We start from the raw sequence: 25300 nt of genomic DNA on the forward strand, positions 1-25300 counted from the left end.
AGCACAAGGTGCACCTGTGTAATGATCAATCATGCTGTTTAATCAGCTTCTTGATATGACCCACCTGTCGGGTCAGGTGGATGGATTATCTTGGCAAAGGGGGGAAAAAAAGCTCAGTAACAGTGATGTAAACAAATTTGTGCACAACATTTGAGAGAAAGAAGCTCTATGCGAGTGGAACATTGCTGGGACCAACACTTTACATGTTGCGTTTTATATTTTTATTCAGTATAATTTAATTGGTTGTTTATGAATGATACAATGAGAAGCAGGGGAGGGGGATGGTTAGGCGGTCAAAGCAGCTTCTGCAGCTGGGTTAGGAATTTTATTTAACCTGGACAACAGGTTAAACACCACATCTCTTGTGACAAGACCACAGGGCCTCAGTTTTTATTACATTTTTTAAATAATATTTAATTTGAATAGGTTTGGAAACAAATGTCAACAACCACACACATACAGTTGAAGTCGGAAGTTCACATACACCTTAGCAAAATACATTTAAACTCAGTTTTTCACAATTCCTGACATTTAATCCTACTAAAAATTGTCTTAGGTCAGTTAGGATCACCACTTTATTTTAAGAATGTGAAATGTCATAATAATAGTAGAGAGAATGATTTTTTTCAGCTTTTAATTCTTTCATCACATTCCCAGTGGGTCAGAAGTTTACATACTCAATTAGTATTTGGTAGCATTGCCTTTTAAATTGTTTAATTTGGGTCAAACGTTTCGGGTAGCCTTCCACAAGCTTCCCACAATAAGTTGGGTGAGTTTTGGCCCATTCCTCCTGACAGAGCTGGTGTAACTGAGTCAGGTTTGTAGGCCTCCTTGCTCCCACAAGCTCTTTCAGTTCTGTCCACAAATTTTCTATAGGGTTGAGGTCAGGGCTTTGTGATGGCCACTCCAATACCTTGACTTTGTTGTCCTTAAGCTATTTTGACACAACTTTGGAAGTATGCTTGGGGTCATTGTCCATTTGGAAGACCCATTTGCGACCAAGCTTTAACTTCCTGACTGATGTCTTGAGATGTTGCTTCAATATATCCACATAGTTTTCCTCCCTCATGATGCCATCTATTTTGTGTGCACCAGTCCCTCCTGCAGCAAATCACCCCCACAACATGATGCTGCCACTCCCGTGCTTCACGGTTGGGATGGTGTTCTTCGGCTTGCAAGCCTCCCCCTTTTTCCTCCAAACATAATGATGGTCATTATGGCCACACAGTTCTATTTTTGTTTCATCAGACCAGAGGACATTTCTCCAAAAAGTACGATCTTTGTCCCGATGTGCAGTTGCAAACAGTAGTCTGGCTTTTTTATGGCGGTTTTGGAGCAGTGGCTTTTTCCTTGCTGAGCAGCCTTTCAGGTTATTTCGATATAGGACTCGTTTTACCGTGGATATAGATACTTTTGTACCTGTTTCCTCCAGCATCTTCACAAGGTCCTTTGCTGTTGTTCTGGGATTGATTTGCACTTTTCGCACCAAGGTACGTTCATCTCTAGGAGACAGAACGCGTCTCCTTCCTGAGCGGTATGAAGGCTGCGTGGTCCCATGGTGTTTGTACTTGCGTACTATTGTTTGTACAGATGAACGTGGTACCTTCAGGCGTTTGGAAATTGCTCCCAAGGATGAACCAGGCTTGTGGAGGTCTACAGTTCTTTTCTGAGATCTTGGCTGATTTCTTTTGATTTTCCCATGATGTCAAGCAAAGAAGCACTGAGTTCTAAGGTAGGCCTTGAAATACATCCACATGTACACCTCCAATTAACTCAAATGATGTCAATTAGCCTATCAGAATCTTCTAAAGCCATGACATAATTTTCTGGAATTTTCCAAGCTGTTTAAAGGCACAGTCAACTTAGTGTATGTAAACTTCTGACCCACTGGAATTGTGATACAGTGAATTATAAGGGAAATCATTTGTCTGTAAACAATTGTTGGAAAAATGACTTGTCATGCACAAAGTAGATGTCCTAACCGACTTGCCAAAACTATAGTTTGTTAACAAGACATTTGTGGAGTGATTGAAAAACAAGTTTTAATGACTCCAACCTAAGTGTATGTAAACTTCTGACTTCAACTGTATGTACATATTGCCACAGCATACTTTGGAGATTAAGTGATTCATTTACAATATTAAAATAATGATAATCAAGATTGTCAACAGCACAATCAGTAACAACAATAATAATGTGTTTAAATCACCATACAATGGACAATAACAATGGCATGGAGGACATGTGCAGGTTGTTCTGTCAGACACTGTCCCTCATTTTATGGCTGGCAGCAATGTAGTGCGCTGCCAACCCACAGCTCTCTGCGTCCTCCCCCAACAAGATGGGTAGCCTATCCTCATCAGAGAGGTCTTTGAAACCTTGAATAAGGGTTTCAAATTTCGGGAAATGACACTCATTGTTTATATTCTTGACATTTTGTCAGGAAATTCAGCTCTCTTCTCAGGCTATGCTATGGTGCAGTGGTAGCACAGCCTTTCTTCTACAGGGAGCCAGGTTATCCTGTGTCAACCCTTCTCAATGGCAAGGCTGTGCTCACTGAGCCTGTAGTTTGTCAAGGTTCTTCTGAGGTTTTGATCAATAACCATGGTCAAATAGTTTTATGGTGGACTGTCGATTTAGACCCAGATAGCACTACATTTTGCTTTGTGTATCTGTTTTCAAATAGGTAATGTAGTTTTGTTTTGACTGTTGTAATTTTGTTTATTCTGATTAACTGGATGTTCTGGTCCTGAGGCTTCAGTGTGTTAGTAGAACAGGATTGTGAACTCAGGACCAGCTGGATGAGGGGACTCTCTTCGTTGCCCAGCTCTTGGCATTGCAGGGCTTGGTAATGATATGAGAAGGGGTCATTGTGTAGTTTCCAAAAGTAATTGCTATTTTTTTTATTTTTTTTATTATAAGTGGATATTGGCCTAATTCTGCCCTGCATGCATTATTTGTAGTTTTCATCTGGACATGTAGGATAATCTCACAGAACTCTGCATGCAGGGTTTCAATGGGGTATTTGTCCCAATGGGGGAAATCTTGTTTTGTGCAATTGGTTCAATGACACATTCAATTAGTTTTAACCAAATTTCAATTTGAATTGTTTTTTTAATTGTGTAGAATGCCCTGTGTACTTCCTCTCTCATTTCAGTCGCTGCCTCATGTAGGTGTCCAGTTGAGCTTGTTTTTAAATCTAAGTAATTGTAGTGTGTGCAGTACTCTATATATTTTGTACCAATTGAGAACTCTGGAAAATCATTATTTTTGTATTTTTGGGGTTTACTCCAAGGGCTACTGCTCTAGCAGGTCCAGGCTCTGCTGTAGGGCATGTGCTGTGGGTGACAGCAGGCACAGGCCATCTGTGAAGAGCAGGGATTTAACCTCTGAATTGTGGAAACTAACTCCCTCTCTCTCCCCCCTCTTTCTTTCGCTCTCTCCTCTCTCCTCCTCTTTCTCTCTCTCCTTGTCACTCTCTCTCTCTCTCCTTTCACTCCTTAACTTCCTCTCTCTCCCCGTCTCTCTCTTCTCACTCTGCTTTTCTCTTAGTCTCAGCTTCGGCTCCTCCATTACAAACATGGAGTCTCTCTCTTTCTCCTCCTCTCCCACCTCTCTTTCTCAAAGGTATTTTATGTCTCCGTGTCCAGTATGAAGGAAGTTATAGGTAGTTTTGCAAGCCAATGCTAACTAGCGTTAGCGCAATGCCTGGAAGTCTATGGGTATCTACTAGCATGATAGCATGTGTGTAGTACTACATAGCTTCAATACGCTGTAGCCTTAATCACTGGTTATTACACTGGTCACTTGACTACTGTACAGAGAGTACTGTACATAACTATAATCACTAGAACAGTAATCCCCATTCAAGTCAATAGGTCTGTAATGATTGGTTCTATTTCTATGATAGTACAGTAATGCATGGGCTCCCCATGTACAGCGGGCCAGACAGCACGTAAAGTAGAGGGGGGAGGTGGCCCTGTCCTGTACAGTAATATGGCCTGGGAGAGGTACTATAGTAATGCCATCAGTGACTGAGAGCACCTCAGGAATGTCTTGCTGGAGATCCAATGAGTCCAAAGGACTGAGATGATCCTCTGGCAGTGGCATGCCTGCCCCCGTGCCACCCCCACCCCCCTCATATGGGAAATGGGTTACACAAGTAGCTGTATTCATATCCCAAACCTAGTCATCTCTCTACCAGTCAGCTTTACTGTACTGTGCTAATCTGTCATATGAACGGTGCTCTCTGTCTGGAGTCATCAAGCACTTGTATGTGTAGTGCAGGGGATGGAAATTTCGATCAATTTTGTTGATGACTAACCAACCCCCATTAACCGGTTAACAAACGGTTAAATTTGTTCGAAATAGTAAAATGTGACCAACAGAAAATAATATGCATGGGACACAGGAGGTTGTTGGCACCTTAATTGGGGAGGATGGGCTCGTGTCTTCCCTGTGGCTCAGTTGGTAGAGCATGGTGTTTGCAACGCCAGCATGGTGTGTGCAACGCCAGGGTTGTGGGTTCGATTCCCACGGGGGGCCAGTACAAAAAAAAATGCATGAAATGTAATGTATGAAATGTATGCATTCACTACTGTAAGTCTCTCTGGATAAGAGTGTCTGCTAAATGACTAAAATGTAAATGTAAAATGTAATGGCTGGAGTGGAATGGTATCAAACATGTTTGATACCATTACATTTGCTCCGTTCCAGCCATTATTATGAGCTGTCCTCCCCTCAGCAGCCTCCACTGGCATGGAAGAAACAAATATTTTTCATTAAGCCCTTAAAAAAATATGCAACAATAGTAAACCTATCCTCTAATATTATTGAAGATGCAACTACTGGAATGTAGCAGAGAATGTAAAACATAATTTTCAAACATTTGCCAAAATGCTATTTGCGGGAAAACACTGTTTTAAAAGACATTCTGCGAGCCGTTTCATGTGACAGAGATGAACGTCTACGTTAGAAACTTAGAGGAAAACTGTCAATAAATATCAGGAATGCAAACTAGTCACCTTTTCTGCGAAAATTCGCCGTTTTGAATGCAAAATAGGTGACGTACGTGAATCGTGTAGCTCCGATGAGAAAAGTTTGGGGGGGTGGGCTTCGGATCACTACTGGCTGTAAGCGAACGAGTGATGCGCGTTTGGAGCAATACTGGCTGTCTCCAGGGCTCAGCCAATCGTTCACATAACTACAGAATGCAGCACGCGACTGAAGAGATAAGAGACAACCAATGTGCAAGTTACAGCATCAGCGCGCGCCCTGGAAAGACGGTAGTAAGGTGCAAAGGTAGTTTGCCAGTTAATTTACAGCAGCGCGTCCCCTGAACGATAACGAAGAGGTAGGTGAGAAGCCTGACCACGGAGACGGGGGTGAGAAGGGGATGAAGCGTACTTCATGAGCTGTAACCGAAAAACAAATGGCGTTTGGAAAGTTTGAGGTGAGGGAGAAAAGTGTGGTGGAACAAGTATCGTTATCATTGTTAAGTATCTTGCTATAGTAACGTTAGCTGGATCGAATTCTCCGTTAGCTAGCCAGAGAAATGTTGAGCAACATTAGCCAACTTAGCTGATAAAATGATTGAGTTTATTGTTTGAAAATGATCTGGCTAATAAAGTCAGACAGCTAGCTAACATCAGATGAGCTAACGTTAGTAACCTAACCAATTTGATATAGTATTAACAGGTATACAACTCCTTGCCGTTGTTGTGCCAAGAAGCTCCCCCTAACAGAATTTCCCTCTTCACGTGAATGCGCACGCACTCAATTCTTCATTGCTGCGACATGCTTGCTGTTGAGATTTCTTTTCACGTTCGGCTGCGTTTCATAAATTTTATTTTTATTTTGGTTTGATAGCGTGTGTGCAACCCCACTGGCTCCAGGTCATCTATAAGTCTGCTAGGTAAAGCCCCGCCTTATCTCAGCTCACTGGTCACCATAGCAGCACCCTCCCTTAGCACGCGCTCCAGCAAGTATATTTCACTGGTCACCCTCAAAGCCAACTCCTCCTTTGGCCGCCTTTCCTTACAGTTCTCTGCTGCCAATGACTGGAACGAATTGCAAAAATCACTGAAGCTGGAGACTCATATCTCCCTCACTAACTTTAAGCATCAGCTGTCAGAGCAAGAAAATAGCCATGCCGTAATCCCCCCCCTTCTAATTTCCTTAATTTTGTGGCTACAGTCAAATACTTTCTGTGGCACCCATCAGTCAAATACTTTCTATAGAACAAACTTCATGTCAGGATAGGCAACCGAAATGAATAATGAATGTATGTGTGTTATATTAAACATAGAGGAGGTAGTAAAAAGTAGGCCAGCAATAAACATTTCAGAACTACTACTAGTCTAAGACATGAGAGAGATGACGAATTTTGGAAAATACATGTATTTATTGACTAATGCACTTGAAACAAATAGCCAAACTGAAAACTGCAGACATTACTAGTGCCTCCCCCGCGATCAAAATTATATCAAAAATAAAATGAAACGCAGCCTGACGTGATCAGATATCTCAACTAGCAAGCAAGTCGCAGCAATGAAGAATTGAGTGCGTTCACGTGAAGGGGAGGGGGGATTCTATCGGGGGAGCTTTTCGGCACAACCATTCCTCAAGTTATAACGCGTTAGTTGCTTACTGGACCCTGGCAATCTGTGTGAAATGTTAGTAGTTAACAAGCTAACAAACTATATGTGAAATATTGTTTTCCCTATACAGTATGTGGTTAATTTTCAGAATGAGAGAATTAGGTGAAAATGAGGCTTTGCTTGTTAAACAAGTGGATTCAGGGATCAAGTGTAGATGGAGCTGGGCCTGGCTTATGCTGGATGCCAATATAGGTGAAAGGAACGCCACACACTTTCCCTCTTTTAATACAGTGGATAAAAGGGGTATGCCAGGTGTACTCTGCCTGAAAGAGATCAATTATGCCAACGAAGGGTATCATGCTCTCCTGGCACATTTTAGAACAGATGTCCACAGGCAGGAAGTGTACAATGTAATAACGTGCAGTGTAGCCCACAGATATTGCTTTTGTTGTGTTGAACTTGACAGTAACACTTTTGTGTGAGTGAGGGGGATTATTAAAAAAATTACTCAGTGATCGTTATTTTTGCACACACGTAGCCTTGTGCTCTTGATTGATGTCTACTATAGTGGCCACTATAATAGAGCAAAAATATAATGCCTGTTAGAATGAAACAATTTCTACTGTTAAGATGTTTTTTCCCCAAGTGCAATATTTGTGTGTGTGGTCACAAGCATTCTATTATAAAGGCTGTCATGGCTAACTGCAATATTAGTGTATTGTCTAGGCAACAAATAACATTGGATTGCTTTCCTTACATTTTTCAGCTGTGAGTTATGTTCACATGAACCACTTTTTATTTTACACACAGAGACTGATCATGTAGATCATATTCTTTGTTGTTTAATTAGTTAACCTGCATATAACCCTAAAAGGGATTTTTGTCACCTTTTTGGGCCCTCGCCAGTTTGCTATCCCTGAAATATGAAACAAGGATGGGTTGCTGATATTACTAGGATTGTACCTTTGGCTTCTGGATAACGAAAGAAAGTTGATATGAAAACCAATAGAACAGGAGAGAAATACTGTAAAACTTTTTTGATTGATAGTTTAGCTGTTGTTGTTAGCTGCTTCATGCTGCTCTTCTCTCTAGACTCCTACTGCTCCCTGCAGCCTGTCTGTGAGTTGCCAAGAAACGAGTCTCCGCTCTTGCGCACGGCTAACTCTGACTAGAGACAGCCTTTAGTTGACGCAAGAAAGCTACTTTCTAACCCTAAACTCACTGTACATTAGCTAATATTTCCAGTTTTATGTCTGACACGATTTGTTAAATTCTGACACCAATTTCATTCCACAAAATTATGCAAATTAACCTATAAACTGATAAGCATGACAGGACAAGTTTTCATTTTCTGCAGCTAACAGACTAACGGTTCACTTTTTTAAATCCCTAGCAGGGGTATTCAACCTTGGTCCGCAACCAGGTACTGCAGGGGGTTCACTTAAATATTTTAAATTCATTTTAAAAAGTGGGAAAATATTAGTTTTATTTCAGTGTTTTTATGAATATCGCTGGCAACATCAGAATAAAAAAAATTACAGTAGACAAAAGTATGAAAAGGTACTATCCTAATAATTGAGCAAATTACACTCAATAGAGCAGTTCAGAATTACGTTGTGAATTGCTTTTAAATTCTTGATCTTGATTTGAATTGGCCACGCCCACAGGAAGCAGAATCTGGATTTAATTTAGAATAAAGGAAATCTGAATGAATGATTCTAAACATCATAGAACATGTTATTTTGACATGTAGCATAAGGTTGAAAACGATTCTCCTAAAATAATTTTAAATAATTTCAGTGGTCTGGAAATATTATAGGATCATGTTATGAGTTGTCTTTAATAATTTATAATTCCCTTAATGATTAAAAAAAAATATATATAACAAAAAGATATACATTTCCCAGAATGGATAAGATCAAACACTACAGTATTGAAGGGAACAATCTAACATCTCATGACAAAGAAAAATGTAATAAAATATTTGTCAAATTAATGAGACTCATGTTTCACGTCACGGTTGAATTGTTATTTTTCCTATTCACATTCTGCTTCATGTGGGGTGTGGTCAATTCCAATTCATTGTTTTCAATTCAGGAATTCCGAATTGACCTCAACCCTGCTCTGCAGATTATTTCAGAAAAAGAGACTTGACCGGCTTCCTGGCGCTGTGTGGAGCCTGAAGATAGAAAGCTGTGTGTCTGTGTGCCCTTGTTGGTAGAGCTGGTAGGACCTTAGGCTGTTGGTGAACGGTGCAGTATACTGCAATGCAGGAGGCCTTTAAATCATCTCTGTCTATCTATATGACCATCGCTTTCTTTCGCTCTCTTGCTCTGTCTCTCATATCCATCCCACCCCCTTATCTCACCGTCTCTTTCGCTTGCTCTCTGAGGGGGCGGTATCAGCTAAGGTGAACTGGGAGAAGAGGGTCTGATTTATGGGGAGATGGGCCAGAGAATCAAATTTTATTGGTCACATACACATGTTTAGCAGATGTTATTGCGGGTGTAGCGAAATGCTTACGTTCCTAGCTCCAACAGTGCAGTAATAGATAATACTTCACTACAATACACATATCTAAAGTAAAAAAAGTTAAGAAATATATAAATATTAGGACAAGCAATGTTGGAGTGGCATTGATTAAAATACAGTAGAATAGAATACTGTATATACATATGAAATGAGTAAGGCTTTATGTAAACATTTAAAGTGACTAGTGTTCCATTATTAAAGTGACCAGTGATTCTATGTATATAGGGCAGCAGCCTCTAAGGTGCAGGGTCGAGTAACCGGGTAGTAGCCGGCTAGTGATGGCTATTTAACAGTGTTGGGATCGGCTAAACTTCGAACATTGAGATATTAAATAAATGATAGAGACAAAGCCTTGAATAGAAAGAGTTTGTAAAAAGCCAGAAGGCTTTGGAATGTGTTTGATGGAGGAGAGGAGAGCGATGTGTTGATATAGGGAAGACAGATGGATATCTGTGGGTCAGGAGGTGAGGGGGGAGGTCAGTTGCTATCTGACAGGGTTGCTATCTGGTTACCTTCTTTCCTGTGGAGCCATAAACTGTAAGGAGGAGGAGTGTCTTAAGTAGGATGTATATAAACTGTGGTGTCTGAAATGTTTTGCTGTCTGATTTTCAGCTGTACAGAACCTTTGGGAAGGCTTAAACTTGGTTAAAGCTTCTCAAGTGTCCGTGGGTTATTTACTCTGAAAAATAAGAACCGAACAACAGTCTGATGGCCTTGAGATTGAAAAACAGCTTCTATCTCTCGGTCCCAGCTTTGATGCATACTCTGATTTCATACTCTTCCTGGGGAGCTACAGTTGGGTAGGGAGGAAGTTCATAGGGGTGTTCTTGGGGACCTCAGAATTTCAGGAGCGAAATTGGGAGGGGCTGGTGGACAAGATTATGGCTAAGTTGTCTAAATGGTGGTGCTGTTGCCACTGATGTCTTTCAGGGGAAAGGTCCTGCTCACTAACAACTTGGCTGATTCAATTCTCTGGCACAGGCTGATCATGTTGGACCCCCCCACAGACTATGATCAAAAACCTGAGTGAAGGGACCAAGGACTAGTGGGCAGGGTGAAGGCTTTCTGTCTACAAGCTGCACAGAGACTTCTGTAGCAGCAGGGGGTGTGCTGGTGAGACACTGCATGGGCTGTTCTAAGGAGGGCAGGGGGCCTTGGATACGACAGGCACTTGTTCCTGTTGGATCTTGTGCAGGTCATTATGTCAACCATTACTCCGTTCTACATCGCTGTGCTTAGGGTGTGGAAAGAGACTCAACTGTTCACAGAGACGTTTCACAGCCTGGAGCCTTGTGGCTCATCCATGTTCCACAATCCCCTCATCCGGAACAATGTGCTGACCTCTGCTAACTTGTGGGCCAAACCTGTGAGAGCGGGGTTCACAAGGTTGGGTGACCTGAGAGAGGAGGATGGATGGAAATCTGCTAGCGACATGGGGAGGCTTCCTCCTTAAAGTCCTCCAGGCTGCTGCAACAGGTGGTGGAAGGGGGTCCATGCTACTGGGTTCCTTCAGAGAGTTGCTGGGAAATGGGTAGAGACTGGGCCGAACACAAGCCTCTCTCTCTCGCTGTAATGACTCCATGGCTGACTGCAGTGGTGGCAAACAGAGAGGAGAGGAATCTTTAAAGCACTTTACTGAAGCACGCTGAATTTACTGTGCGACAATTTGTAAGTACAGTTTCTAACCTCTGTGTCCCTCTGTCTGTTTACAGATCCATACACAACGAGATGGAGAAGAACAGGTAGGTCGAATCCCACATCAAGGTCTCTGTCTCTTTCTGTCTCTCCGTCTGTCTCTCCTCATTCCCACATGGATAGTTAGGAGCACCAGAGAGAGTTATTACTGGAAAATTAACAGTGCAGAATGCAGCCCGGAGGATAATCCTACTGCTTATCCTACAAGGGACCACTGGTCTCTTTGGCCTCTCCCTGGCTGTGCCTGGTCTCTCTTTGGCCCACTAACACAATGCCAGAGGAGAGAACATTGAGACTCATTCCCTCTGTCAACTTCTGTGTGTGTGTTCGTATGAACCCACTTCAACGCCCACCACCCTGTCTCACCCTGTCTCAGTCCAAGTCCTCTGTTACAGCCTGCCTGGTGGAGCTGGCCACTGTGTAACCTGACTCTGTCATGTTATGGCATCCCAGTGTTCTGCCCTTTGGACTAGTTCATACTAAGCTAAGCCTCAGGCCAGCTGAGGAACATCACCTGGATGTGTTCCACTCCGTTGTGTATTTGTTTGTCTCCAGTGTGTTTATTGGAGAGCGAGAGGGGGTGTGTGTGTGTTTTCCACGGTGGCTCAGTGTCGCTCTCTCACCCAGGAGCATTAGAATAGTTATTACTCATTCATGCTGCAGTTGAAATTGATAAACACATACTATGATCTCATATCCCTCTGGAGTACTCCCAGTACCAAACATTTTCCATACACCTAGCCTTGAGCTTCAAATAACATTTAAAATGTTCTCAACTAGCCCACATTTGTGCAATTTTTTTCAATTAAAGTTCACCCCACTCATGCACATGTGGCCTTTGGGGTGCACGCAAGCATACACACACAAATATGGTTGTACCTCCTCACGCCTGCCTGTGTGTGCATGTAGCAGCCTCCAGTTGGAGGTGTTTTATGTGTGTTGTGTAGCAGGGTCTTGTGGTCACCCACCGACACATCTTTAGCTGCACAGCACAAAGAGAGGGGGAAGTGAGGAGAGGAGATAAAGGGGGGGGGTATAAATAAAGGGATACAGAACAACTTAATGTAAATCTAGTGATCACCACACCTCTCCTCTGTGTTTAGTAACAATGTTGTTGAAATGTACATGGAACTACAGATGTCAGATCTTAATTTGATCGCTGAGAATTTTCCTTCTGCATTAGGTCATTCAAATGAGCCTTGTGAATCCCTGAACATGAGCAGTTCTACATGAGCAGTTCTCTCTCTCCATGCGGGGGCAGTCGAGTCATTGAGATCAGGGTTTGCTATCAAAATAATATTCTCTCTCTCGCTCGCTCAAACACTAGGCCTAGGTCCTAATACTGCAACATTCAAATGTACAAACAAGTATCTTAAATTCAGCCATACACATCAACAACTGTCTTTTTGTATAGCTTAATAACGCAAGGTAGATATTGGTCTCCACTAGGCTACAACATACAAGTGTCAAGTGTTTCCTAAGGTTATGAATGAACTGTCAAAATAGACAATTTGTAAGTCGCTCTGGATATGAGCGTCTGCTAAATGACGTAAATGTAAAATGTAAGTTGAATCTGGGTTGGTCTAGCGGTTAGTGCCGCTGCCTTCACGTATAGGCTTACCGTGTTGCTGGGGGTTCCATTCCGGCCCATGCACTTCTGGCACAAATAACGCAATCCCGCTGATTGACTTGATTAGTTACACATTTCAAATGTGGACAGTCAAGGGATATTTTACCCCTGATCTTGATAAGAAATTACCATATCAGACCGTTTCGGATAACATAAATAGGAAACAAATGACATAATAACAATAGGCTACACCAACATTAGTTTCCATTCATAGAAAGTGTCAAGTAAATTGCCACAGTAAACAAGGAAATTAGTTGTTCTATTGTACGGAATTCTTGTCAATCGCCCTTAGTCTGTTTTAAACAGGGCTACGCTGTTCCGATGACAACACCAACCAGATGGTGAAACACTGGTTTTGAAGTTCGCAGGCGGGGCTACCTCATCACGTGGCCATGACCGACTCATGTACGCTGCACAAGTAGGACTAGGTAACCGCAACATCTTTTAGGGAGTGGTAATGAGGTTATCAAAAGTGGTTGTAATTGAGATCAGCATTGTGGGTGAATTAGCTGCCGATTTCAATCTAGTGCCATCGATGGTTGCAACTTGCAATAGGCCATTTGATTATATTCCAACAGGCTACATTCTGTAGACTACTCATTAGCCTATCCATTGTCATATAATACAAGGTGTGAAAACCTATAATGGGCTACTGTTTGTTTCACTGGCTGAGTTGACAAGCTCATCAGTAGATTGACAGATGTAGGCTTACTGTAGAGCCATAAACTTTCCTCCAGTGTGGATGCTCGCCCACGTTTTATAGTTAGGCTATGTATAATTTTTATGGTCTTTAGTGTGGATTGGAAGCCTGTATTGTGTGGCTTTAATATATTCATTTTGTCAAGCTGTCAAGATGTTTATGCATTTGAGCCTATCCAATGACGATTTCGTTGAGCTGAGACACTTTTCTCTGATGTGTAAATTCAGACTATTCGTTTTACTTCTTGAAAACATTGAAATAAATGCAATTAACCCCCCAGAGTCGATGTCCGCGCCCCCGCAGAAATATAATTAACATAATAATTTTTTTAAACATTTAAATCCTTGTGTTTAAACTAGACATACAATGAGCTCAAATTATTTAGACAGTGACTTTGTGTTTGTTTTTGCTCTGTATTACAGCACTTAGGATTTGAAATGAGACAATGACTTTGAGGTCAAAGTGCAGACTGTCAGTTTTAATTTGACAGTATTTTCATCCATATCGGGTTAACCGCTTAGAAATTCCAGAACTTTTTGTACATAGTCCAAATAGAAATTAATGGTAAATAATGTATTGTCATTTTGGAGTCACTTTTATTGCAAATAAAAATGGAATGTTTCTAAATACTACATTTAATTTGGATGCTACCATAATTACGAATAGTCCTGAGTGAGTCATAGATAATGATGAATGAGAGTTAGACGCACAAATATTATACACCCCCCCCCCCCATGTCTTGGGGGTATGATATTTGTGCATCCTCTATGAATACTGATGATACATAGGCATGTTGTTTTGAATTACTTTGTTTTAAGCCTTTGTGGTGGTTTATTTCTGTATTGTCAAATTAGGAGAGACAAACCTATCACACAAGTCAGAGTTATTCTTAAACTACATCTTTAATAATAAGAGCTTTGCAATAGCACTGACATGTCAACGATTCACCATTTTCTAATAAACCGTTGAGAGTGACAACACAATGGCTACTGAGATCTTTTATAGCAAAGATCCACCCCCTAGTCGACATAACAAACCACAGATATTAGGAACAGTTCACAAAGGGAGACTTTATAAATGAGAAAGGAGTATCCCGTAGCCAGATAGCATTCGCTATACATTATCGTTCCGTTTTGGCCCAAAGACGAGGTTGCTATCTTGTTTCTGTTACTCCTAGCACAAAAACACCAACTCATCCAATTGCATAAATCAATTGTCAACTCTAGATACTCATCTCAAGTAAAACCCCTTCTTGACCCCACTCCTGGACAAGCTCACTGAGGGGAGTGAGTCTCTAGGTCATACACTATCCCAGGATAAGTGCAACATCAGAGAGGACATACAATGGTTCCAGAAACTGCCATACACCTCCCCCCAATGCCAAAGGAGGGAGTGACTTGCGCACAGACAAGTAATTGGTTCCCCATTAATCACGCCATCCCTTCACATGGTTTAAGAATAGGTAAAGACACATTCACATATGAAGACAATATTCCATCCTGTCCTCTTCCCTTTCTGATATTCTGCATAGCACCAGGGACATGTAAAATACAAGCCTGACCTCTCCCCTCTCTGGGCCCCAGGTGACTGAGCCCCAGCTGAGGGAAGAAGTGCAACTGCCAACACCAGAGTAACAAGTATATCACATTACATTTAAGTCATTTAGCAGATGCTCTTATCCAGAGCGACTTACAGTAGTGAATGCATACATTTCATTTCATACATTTTTTTCCCCGTACTGGTCCCCCGTGGGAATCAAACCCACAACCCTGGCGTTGCAAACACCATGCTCTACCAACTGAGCCACACGGGACCGTAAGCATATTATGCAGATAAGACATCTTAATTATCTATGTTACCCAACTAATTCTGATTCATCCACCACACCTTTCCCAAACCATAGCCCGCCCCTAACCTTAATCACTCGGAATGAATGCCTAAACTGTTAACCCATTTTTATTTGTTTCTGTTTGAACTTTGTAACCACAGAGAATTAATGCAGCAAAAATAGACATTTGTTCATGAGTCAAAGTGCAGTGGGCCAGATTCAAACCCATGCTGACTCTGTAACCCGCTGTAACCCGCTGGACCAAATAGGCACTGATGTAACCAAAAATGTATTCTGCTTATTGCTTGCCTTCAACATATATAATAAAAACAATTTATCTTAAAAAAAAATGTTTCCGTAATGAAAAATACATCTACCCCCTACAAATGTCAATTTATTATAACCCACATAAGAACTTACACGAGATGTGCTGTAGTCCTCAATGTAGGTATACTGTAGGTATGGTACTGCACTGTATACAAACACCGCTTCTGGCTGCCCCCTGGTGGCGATTCTTCTAAATATTTCTTCAAATATAAAAATTCTCCTGCAACGAAAGGGTTCAAATTAAGATTGGACATCTGTATAGAAGATGATTCCAGTGTACATGTGACTTGGTTTACCATGGTTGAAAATAATCAAATACATTCCTCTTCAAAATGGACCTACATGTCTTCAAAAAGTGTTTGTTGCTTAGGCCTACAACGCACTCATTCCCTTACCAGAACAGATTAAACATTTCTGGAAGACTGTTTGATGCAGTCCATTTCATTTATAGAGTCATGAGAAGGTGCAGGTCCTAGGCATGCACAAGTTTGTGGATGAAAGTGATCATAGGTCAGGGGTGAAATTACTGCAGAAGAGCTACAGAGAGCTAGAGAGCTGACTCCATGTGAGATGAACAATGACTGCTGAGAGGGTTTAAGGGAACTGATGAAATTATGCTTCTCCCTCTCTCTTTTGCTCTCCCTCTTTCTCTGCAGAAGAGCACACCTACGGCTGTGTTTAGAGCGATTGAAATCCCTCGTTCCATTGGGACCAGACTCCAACAGGCATACCACCCTCAGCCTGTTGATGAGAGCCAAGAAACACATCGGGGTGGGTGTGCCAGGAAGTAATCGGTTCCAAGTGGTTTCTGTTTCAAGAGGGCAGTTTGATTGACTATTGTAGAGGTCAGAGGGAGCTTTTCTGTTTCTGCCTCCGCTAACCCCTTGGCATGGTTACAGCAACAGTTGACTAAAACAAAAAGCCATCTGTTAGCCTGGCTAGCTAGAGGGTAATGAGTATAGCACTAACTCTGGTGAGTGACTGGTGTACAGCTAGGTTTGTTGTAGAGTACACTGCTCAGTTGGTTAGGTGATGAGGGTGGAGTGAAGTGGCAACTTGTTAAAAAGTAAACCCTGCATCACTCAAGGACCAGGGTTGCCTACCCTGTAGAGCAGGGATTCCCAAACTGGGGAAATGCCGTCGGGGGAACACCAAATAAAAATGTGGTTCACATTAAAAAGAAAACTTGTTTTTATTATTATTCTCGCCTGAGTAGTCTCATTTCACTGCCAAAAATAAAATGAAACCATCTAGTGTTCAGAGAAATAACAACACAATGTCAAATACAGGTAGCCTAGTCAAATAATTAACATCCAATCACATTAACCGTTACTCTCTAGCGGGAATTCCACTAATGATCTGTATGTTGCCAAACGTAGCTGCTGCTCATGTTGGTATCTGTACTGATGGTGCAAAAGCCATGACAGGGACACATAGTGGGGTGGTAACGCGCGTGCAAGCAGTTGCTCCCGTCGCTTGGGTACACTGCAGCATCCACCGAGAGGCTCTTGCTGCCAAGGGAATGTCTGACGATGTCTGACACTACAGTGAAAATGGTTAACTTTGTTAAAGCAAGGCCCTTGAACTCTCGTGTATTTTCTGCGCTATGCAATGATATGGGTAGCGACCATGTAACACTTTTACAACACACAGAAGTGCGCTGGTTTTCAAGGGGCAAAGTATTGACACGTTTTTTTTTATTTAGAGATGAGCTTAAAGTTTTCTTTACTGACCATAATTTTCACTTGTCTGACCGCTTGCATGATGACGAGTTTCTCACACAACTGGCCTATCTGGGTGATGTTTTTTCTCACCTGAATGATCTGAATCTAGGATTACAGGGACTCTCCGTAACTATATTCAATGTGCGGGACAAAATTGAGGCTATGATTAAGAAGTTGGAGCTCTTTTCTGTCTGCATTAACAAGGACAACACACAGGTCTTTCCATCATTGTATGATTTTTTTGTGTGTAAATGAACTCAAGCTTACGGACAATGTCAAATGTGCTATAGTGAAGCACCTGAGTGAGCTGGGTGCGCAATTAAGCAGGTACTTTCCTGAAACGGATGACACAAACAACTGGATTCGTTATCCCTTTCATGTCCTGGCTCCAGTTCATTTACTGATATCGAAACAAGAGAGTCTCATCAGAATTGCAACAAGCAGTTCTGTGAAAATTGAATTTAATCAGAAGCCACTGCCAGATTTCTGGATTGGGCTGCGCTCAGTGTCCTGCCTTGGCAAATCGTACTCTTAGGGCTAGGGGGCAGTATTTTCACGGCCGGATGAAAAACGTACCCAATTTAAACAGGTTACTACTCTGTCCCAGAAACTAGAATATGCATATTATTAGTAGATTTGGATAGAAAACACTCTGAAGTTTCTAAAACTGTTTGAATGGTGTCTGAGTATAACAGAACTCATATGGCAGGCATAAACCTGAGAAAAAGTCGAGCAGGAAGTGGAAAATCTGAGGTTGTAGTTTTTTCAAGTGATTGCCTTGACTGTATACAGTGACTTAGGGTTCATTTTGCACTTCCTAAAGCTCCCACTAGATGTCAGCAGTCTTTAGAACGGTGTTTGAAGATTCTATGGTGAATTTGAAGGGAATACCAGCTGTGGTAAACTGGTGTCCCATTATAAGGCATGGGCTCAAGTCACGCGCAATGACTTGGGAGCGAGCTGAGTTCATATTCACTCCTAAAGAGAACAGAGAGGTCCGGTTGGAATTTTATTCAAGGTATATCATAAAAACAACCTAAAGATTGATTCTATACATCGTTTGACATGGTTCTACAAACTGTAGTATAACTTTTGACTTTTCGTCTTGACTAAGTAAGCACGCGCGTAGTGGATTTGGATAGTGGACCTAACGCACGAACAAAATGGATTATTTGGAAATAAATATGAACTTTATCCAACATTTATTGTGAAGCTGGGATGCCTGGGAGTGCCTTCTGATGAAGATAATCAAAGGTAAGTGAATATTTATATCATTTCTTAGTTTTATTGACTCCAAGATGGCGGGTTTCTGTTTGCTAGTTGTTAGTGTCATCTGGGCTGTACTCAGATTATTGCAAATTGTGCTTTCGCCGTGAACCTTTTTTGAAATCTGACAAAGCGGTAGCATTTAGAAGTGTATCTATAATTCTGTGCATAACACTTCTATATTGATCAATGTTTACAATGAGAATTTACGAACTATGTGTGCTCATTGTGCTCTTTCACCGGAAGGTTTGGAGGGAAAACATTTCTCAACATTACGCGCCAATGTAAAATGCTGTTTTTGGATATAAATATGAACTTTATCGAGCAAAACATACATGTATTGTGTAACATAATGTCCTAGGAGTGTCATCTGATAAAGATCGTCAAAGGTTAGTGCTTCATTTAGCTGTGTTTTGGGTTTTTGTGATGCATCTAGTTGCTTGGAAAATGGCTGTGTGGTGTTTCTTGTGAAGTTTATGTCCTAACATCATCTAATTTTATGCTTTCGCCGTAAAGCCTTTTTGAAATCGGACAATGTGGTTAGATTAACGAGAAGTTTATTTTTAAAATGGTGTAAAATAGTTGATTGTTTGAGAAAATGGAATTGAGATTTTAGCTGTTTTAAATTTGGCGCTCTGATTTTCCACTGGCTGTTGTCAAAATCAATCCCGTTAACGGGATGAGAACGGGAAGGGGTCACCAACAGGTTAAGACACTGATGCCCTTTGCAACCACGTACCTATGTGAGAGTGGATTCTCGGCTCTCACTAGGATGAAAACTAAATACAGGCACAGACTGTGTGGAAAATGATTTAAGAGTGAGACTCTCTCCAATACAACCCAACATTGCAGAGTTATGTGCATCCTGTTCTTCGTCACTTCCCATGAGCCGGGTTGTGACAAAAACTCACTCATTCTTATGTTTAATAAATGTATAGTGTGTGTGTGTGGGTAGCAGGCTTACAATGATGGCAAAAAAACATTTGAGAGTGCGCTGACCCTGGGGCTAGAGGGGGTACACAGCTGGAGGTTGAATGTTTGAAGGGGTACGGGACTATAGTTTGGGAACCACTGCTCTAGAGGAACCTGTCTGTCCATGGTTAACTATGTGTGAATGAGGCCAGTACAGTATATTAAATGTAACTGTCCAGATGTCTAAAATTGTAATTAAGTATGTTATAGTGCTGAGCAATTTACCAAAATGTAGGTTATTTTCAGTTTTTAAACAACTAATTGACCGACGTCGGTACAATTATTTGAATTCCATTTTGTAATTTTTTTTGGTGAGCTCAATGCACACATTGCACAGCTTCTCTAGAGATAAATCCGATCCAGTCTGAACTGTGAGAAGTAGTAGTGATTTGTAGTTTTCAACAGGCCAATATTCTACATAGTTCCGCGCATAAAACGTGGTAATTAACTAAAATTGCCAATATCCATTGTACATTTACTTGTCCGGTCTCTGATTCGTTCATGATCTAAGTGATTGATAGTTGGTATTCAGCAGTCAAAAAATATGCCTTATTTACTTTGAAGAACTACAAAATAGTGATTTTGTTAGGCAGCTGCTCTATAGAAATGAGATGATGACTTAGAATGAAATAATAAAGTCATCAAATAAAACAAATAATATGCACATCTGAAATATTTTATTAAAATAATGCGAATAAATGATGATTAATAAGTGGTAGTGGGAAGTCACTACCATCATGGGACTTTTATTAATAGTTTTATTCGGTGTTAGAGCATTCCACCCAAATAATCGAAATCGAAGAACCGTGATAATCTTTTAATAATTGAACCCGAAACCGAATAGACCAAAAAGCACTAATCACTCAGCACTAGTTTGTTAAAAAGCAGCTTTTCTGTTGGAATGGATGGGTCGACATTTATTTGAGTATGAGTTAACAGAATATGAACGTTTAAAAGTTTGATTTTCACTGGCCAGTTAGCACTGTATGTAACAGTGATACAGTAAAGTGAGGTCAGAGGTTGCAGGAGGGCAAGAGGAGATGTTAGCATGTCTTAAAGTAGCTGCCACAACGTGCACACACACAATACACACACAAAGTGAGGCTGTTGTCTGACTGTGTAATGCTGTCTGACTGTATGTGTGTGTCTGCTGTAGCGGTTGGAGGAGAGCGAGCGGAAAGCCCAGCATACCTTAGACCAGCTGCAGAGGGAACAGAGGCACCTGCAACGACGTCTGGAGCAGCTAGGGGTGGAGAGAACACGTATGGACAGCACAGGATCCACCGTCTCTTCCGACAATCCTGACTCAGACCTGGGTGAGCACACACGTCACACATGACCAAAATTAGCTGGCACTGTAAATCTTTTTTGTTGATGGCCATGGCTGTTATGTTCACCAATGTATCGATAAAAGACACTGTTCAGTGATGTAGGCCGTCATTGTAAATAAGAATGTGTTCTTAACTGACTTGCCTAGTTTAAATAAATGTTACATATGAGAAATATGGTGCATCCCACATTGGTAATCCAAGGCAGTTCTGTTGTGGACACAGTAGAGATTACACTGGAGCTGCCGTGTGTTTTAGGGTGATAGTATTAATCTGTAGTGTGTGTGTGTGTGTAACAGAGGAGGAGCTGGATGTAGACGTGGAGGGGACTGACTACCTGCTGGGGGATCTGGAGTGGAGCACCAGCAGTGTGAGTGACTCTGACGAGAGGGGAAGCCTGCGCAGCAGCTGCAGTGATGAGGGCTACTCCAGCGCCAGCCTGCGCCTGCAGAACCAAAACACTCAGGAGACCGCCAAGCATTTGGGCTGCAGCCTATAAGAGCACAGCCCTCAACCTCTGGCCCACGTGCAATGGCGTCCCTCTATCATCAAGTTAACTCGCACCCACCAACCAGTCTCTGCCAATCAGACCTCACTCCCAGCAGGACTGGCCTTCTGACAAAGCCCTCTCCTCCAGCTGTATTCCACCTCTCTTTCACCCTCAGACCTCCCAACACCTGAGACATCATCATCCCATTTCAACCGTCCATCGGCCAACCAAAATGGAAGATCAGTCTCTGGTACTGCCCATTCAGAGCCTCTGGTTCAATAAGATGAGTAGGATTTGGAAGACACTCCTCCATCCATCCCTTTCTGTGTCCACCACCTCCCTCCCTTCCTGCTCTGCTGTTTGTTTCAGTGTAAGAGCAGAGAGGTGACTTGACTGTTTTCACGTATCCATGCTGTTTCCCCCTTCCAGCATCCGAGAACGAAAGACTTCAGCTAGAGAATGTTATTACAACACTACACCTACACCTCACTGCCCCCCCCCTTCCTCCCTTCGACCCCCCCAGCTCTAGCTCCCATCTCGCCCATTTCTCCAATGAGACTGGCCCCTCCATAGGTGGTGGTACAAACGATCGGCACATGGATGGTATTTAGCACTTAGAGACAGTATAGGAAGGGATTGTCTGGGTCGAAAAGCTGTGGTCATTGTAATCAATATACTGTTTGTCTCTTTAAGACATTGCAGCTATTGTAGTAATGTTATCAGGTGTAGTCTATTAGTAAGTGTTTATGGTAAATAATTGTCTACCTGCACTGTCTACATGTAAAGTCCTCACTGGGAGTTCTACAACACTAAGCATGGGTGTGATTTGATGTCATCCATGTTCCACAACCACTTCATTGTTGCGATCGGCAGCAATACATCATCCCTCTCCTCTACCTGGCTTAGCGGTTGGATAGATACCTCCATGTTTTTGGCTCTTATAATGGGGGGCTATTACATTTTAGTTTTTATTTTGGCATACCCTGTACTTTCAAATCCACACCTGCCATTCTGAATTTTTATGATGAAAAATAAGTTGAGGAAAAAAACTTGTTTTGAAGAACAATGTGCAGCATGAGATTGTTACGGGGTATCTTTTATCTTCCTCTCTCTGATGACGGTGGCGTCTAACTCATCTTTTAATGTGATGGTCTGTGTTGCTGCTAGTCATGTCCTGTAGCCAGTGGTAGTCACTTGAATATGTGCTGAAGTTATACAGACAGACAGTAAGTTACCGGTAATTGTTGAAAGTAGACCAGTGGAGGGATTAAAGCACATTCCATGTTCGAGAGAAAGGCCAGATGGAGCATTACCTTCATCCATATTTATGAGGGAGTGTTTTCAGTTTTTAAAGCCAGGAAGGATCTAGCTATCTGCTTCAGGTTACCCACAAGCAGAACACAACAGATGTGCTGACTTGCTTTGCCTTTGGGTCAGAGCACAGTACAAGGAAGATAAATGTCTTGTGAGTTTGTTCACCTCTGGAAAGAAAAGAGCAGAAAGGCTACTGTACACTAAAGATACTCTCCTCTGCCTTGTCTATATACTTAGATATTGTTTATGTAAATAGTTTACACATCTGTTTATCAAAAAGTATTTATATTAGATGTAAATATATAGATATATCTATTTAATTGGTTGTCGCTTTACAAGTTTTTGTTGTGAGGGTTTCTATGTGTGGTTGGTTTGCACAGCATAGTCGATCCAGAGCTTTTTAGATCTGGAATTTGTGCCTATAGGCTTTTGTGTCCTTTCATAATTGGCACGGTGCTCCTAGAATTGAAATTGTTTTATTTGTGGTTGATTATATTTATCCATTTTAAAAATATATCCTCTTTGTCAACAGGTAAATAATGCAAAAAAAAGTATTAATATAAAAATGTATTACATTGAAAAGAGGAGCTGGTGTGTGTGTTTGTGCTTTGGCATTGCTGTGACGGTGGGAAGCTACAGTGGGCTTTCTCCCTTTGTGCCTGGGGGCCTTAAACAAAATGGCTTCTCCACCCAAGAGATTATAACACATTGTAGAAAGAGCAGGGATTGGTGGGTTCAATAACCAGGGGATAAGATGGGGAGGTTTTCAGCAGCATTTGAATGTAGTCGACTAGCCTATAATATATCTCCCCCTGCACTGTTGCAGCACAATGCCAAAGGAACCTCAAACTGTGTCACTGCAGAATCTCGTTAGAACGGGAAGACCGTTGGTACACCAAAAAAATCCTTAAAAAATAGGAGTATGATTGTTTAGTCTATTTGTGTGGAATGCAGCACTTCTATGTAATTTTAAACCCCTATCCAAAAAGAGAACGATGTAGTCATACTAGAAGGGGAATGTTGTGAATTGAGTACACGACTGAGACTGGTGCTATGGGGCAGGTGTATGTACGTCTTGTCACTGTCTTCAGAGAGAAACTATAATGGTTTGGGAGAGGGAGGGTTGTTTTTAATGGGAAAAAACTGTTGCATTTCTATGGATGTTTTTATTGGTTTACTATTAAAAAGGTGAAAAACAGTCTCACTTTTCAAAGAAAAGCTAATGTATTATTAAAGCTAAGCATTATTGTCTGTTATTGGGGAGCCACACACTCCTCTCCTTCCCTCTCTCCCTGTCCATGGCCTGTTTTATACGTCTTCCACTCCTACTTGTGTGTGAATGTGACTCCCATAGAGAAGAGATCCTGATTCATTTCTATGGTGTTCCCCCCCCATCCTTCACATGCTGTGGGCCAGCCACCATGGTGCAGAGGGAGCAGACTGGGCTGTGTAGTATAGCTGCAGCTGTCCTCCCTCCCTGTATAACACTCTGTTAACACCCTCGGTGCTTCAGCCTCTGCCTTAAGAGCAGGTGTGGATTCTTAAAAAATAACAAGAAGATCAATGCAGTTGGCTTCTGTGTAGTCCAGTGTAAGCTATATAGGATATCATCCTGGGAATTCTCTGTTTTGTTTTGTTGTGTATATTTGGGTTACGTTCGTACGAAGTGGCTTAAGCCTTAAAACAGACGAATGTAAGAGAACCATAGTAAAGTGTATATATTATATACGTTCATATATAATATAGGTGTAGACATGTTTTTATCACAAAAGGTCATTATTTTCATTGTAACTGTGTCTCAGGTGTTGCTCTCCCTCTCATACGCACACACAGACATACACACGTTGTCATACACACATCAGAACAGACTCTGCCTTTTTGAAGGCTTAAAAAGGGTTTATGTCAAACTATAAAAAGGTGGCCGTTTTTCTGCACACATTTTTTTGAATTGGGATTTTAAACATTGTGAAAACAATCTTTGGGAAGTGTGGTGCAGTCATTTCTATTTGCCAGTGATATAAAATGAATAAAAACATTTGAAAGCCTTGTTTACCTAGCTACTTTCCTTGTCTTTGTGTTCATGGTTCATTCTGATTATTTGAAATATGTATTTATTTCCGCTTATGCTGATATGTGGCTGACTTGCTTACCTTAATTGAATGCACTGACTGTAAGTTGCTCTGGAATAGGGTGTTTGCTAAATGACCGTAATGTAAATCTAATGCAGAACATCCCTATATACTATAGTAGTAATAATCCAAATTGGCGATATAGGGGATCTTCAGCTTTGCTTGGAGACCTTGTCAATGTGAAGGAATGCCAGACAGGAAAACAAAGCTACCATCTTGGGAGGTAATCAAAGCTACAGTGAGGGGAAAAAAGTATTTGATACCCTGCTGATTTTCTACATTTGCCCACTGACAAAGAAATGATCAGTCTATAATTTTAATGGTAGGTTTATTTGAACAGTGAGAGACAGAATAACAACAAAAAAATCCAGAAAAACGCATGTCAAAAATTTTATAAAATGATTTGCATTTTAATGAGGGAAATAAGTATTTGACCCCTCTGCAAAACATGACTTAGTACTTGGTGGCAAAATCCTTGTTGGCAATCACAGAGGTCAGATGTTTCTTGTAGTTGGCCACCAGGTTTGCACACATCTCAGGAGGGATTTTGTCCCACTCCTCTTTGCAGATCTTCTCCAAGTCATTAAGGTTTCGAGGCTGACGTTTGGCAACTCGAACCTTCAGCTCCCGCCACAGATTTTCTATGGGATTAAGGTCTGGAGACTGGCTAGGCCACTCCAGGACCTTAATGTGCTTCTTCTTGAGCCACTCCTTTCTTGCCTTGGCCGTGTGTTTTGGGTCATTGTAATGCTGGAATACCCATCCA

General features: G+C 41.5%; 1 protein-coding gene across 7 annotated transcripts in view; it reads left to right on the forward strand.

The window, feature by feature from the left end:
* mxd1 (MAX dimerization protein 1) overlaps positions 1-24461 on the forward strand; it is a 33421-nt gene extending 8960 nt beyond the window's left edge. For 6 of the 7 annotated variants that reach the window (XM_014161639.2, XM_014161638.2, XM_014161644.2 and 3 more), the window contains exons 4-7: positions 10844-10873; positions 15968-16082; positions 20430-20589; positions 20901-24461. In XM_014161639.2, coding sequence (XP_014017114.2) covers positions 10844-10873; positions 15968-16082; positions 20430-20589; positions 20901-21100 — 505 coding nt within the window. In that variant the 3' untranslated portion in view covers positions 21101-24461. The remainder of the gene's footprint in view (positions 1-10843; positions 10874-15967; positions 16083-20429; positions 20590-20900) is intronic. The other variant, XM_014161640.2, reaches the window with a different exon arrangement.
* The last annotated feature ends 839 nt before the right edge of the window (positions 24462-25300 follow it).

Source organism: Salmo salar, chromosome ssa20, assembly GCF_905237065.1.
Source record: "Salmo salar chromosome ssa20, Ssal_v3.1, whole genome shotgun sequence".
NCBI lineage: Eukaryota > Metazoa > Chordata > Actinopteri > Salmoniformes > Salmonidae > Salmo > Salmo salar.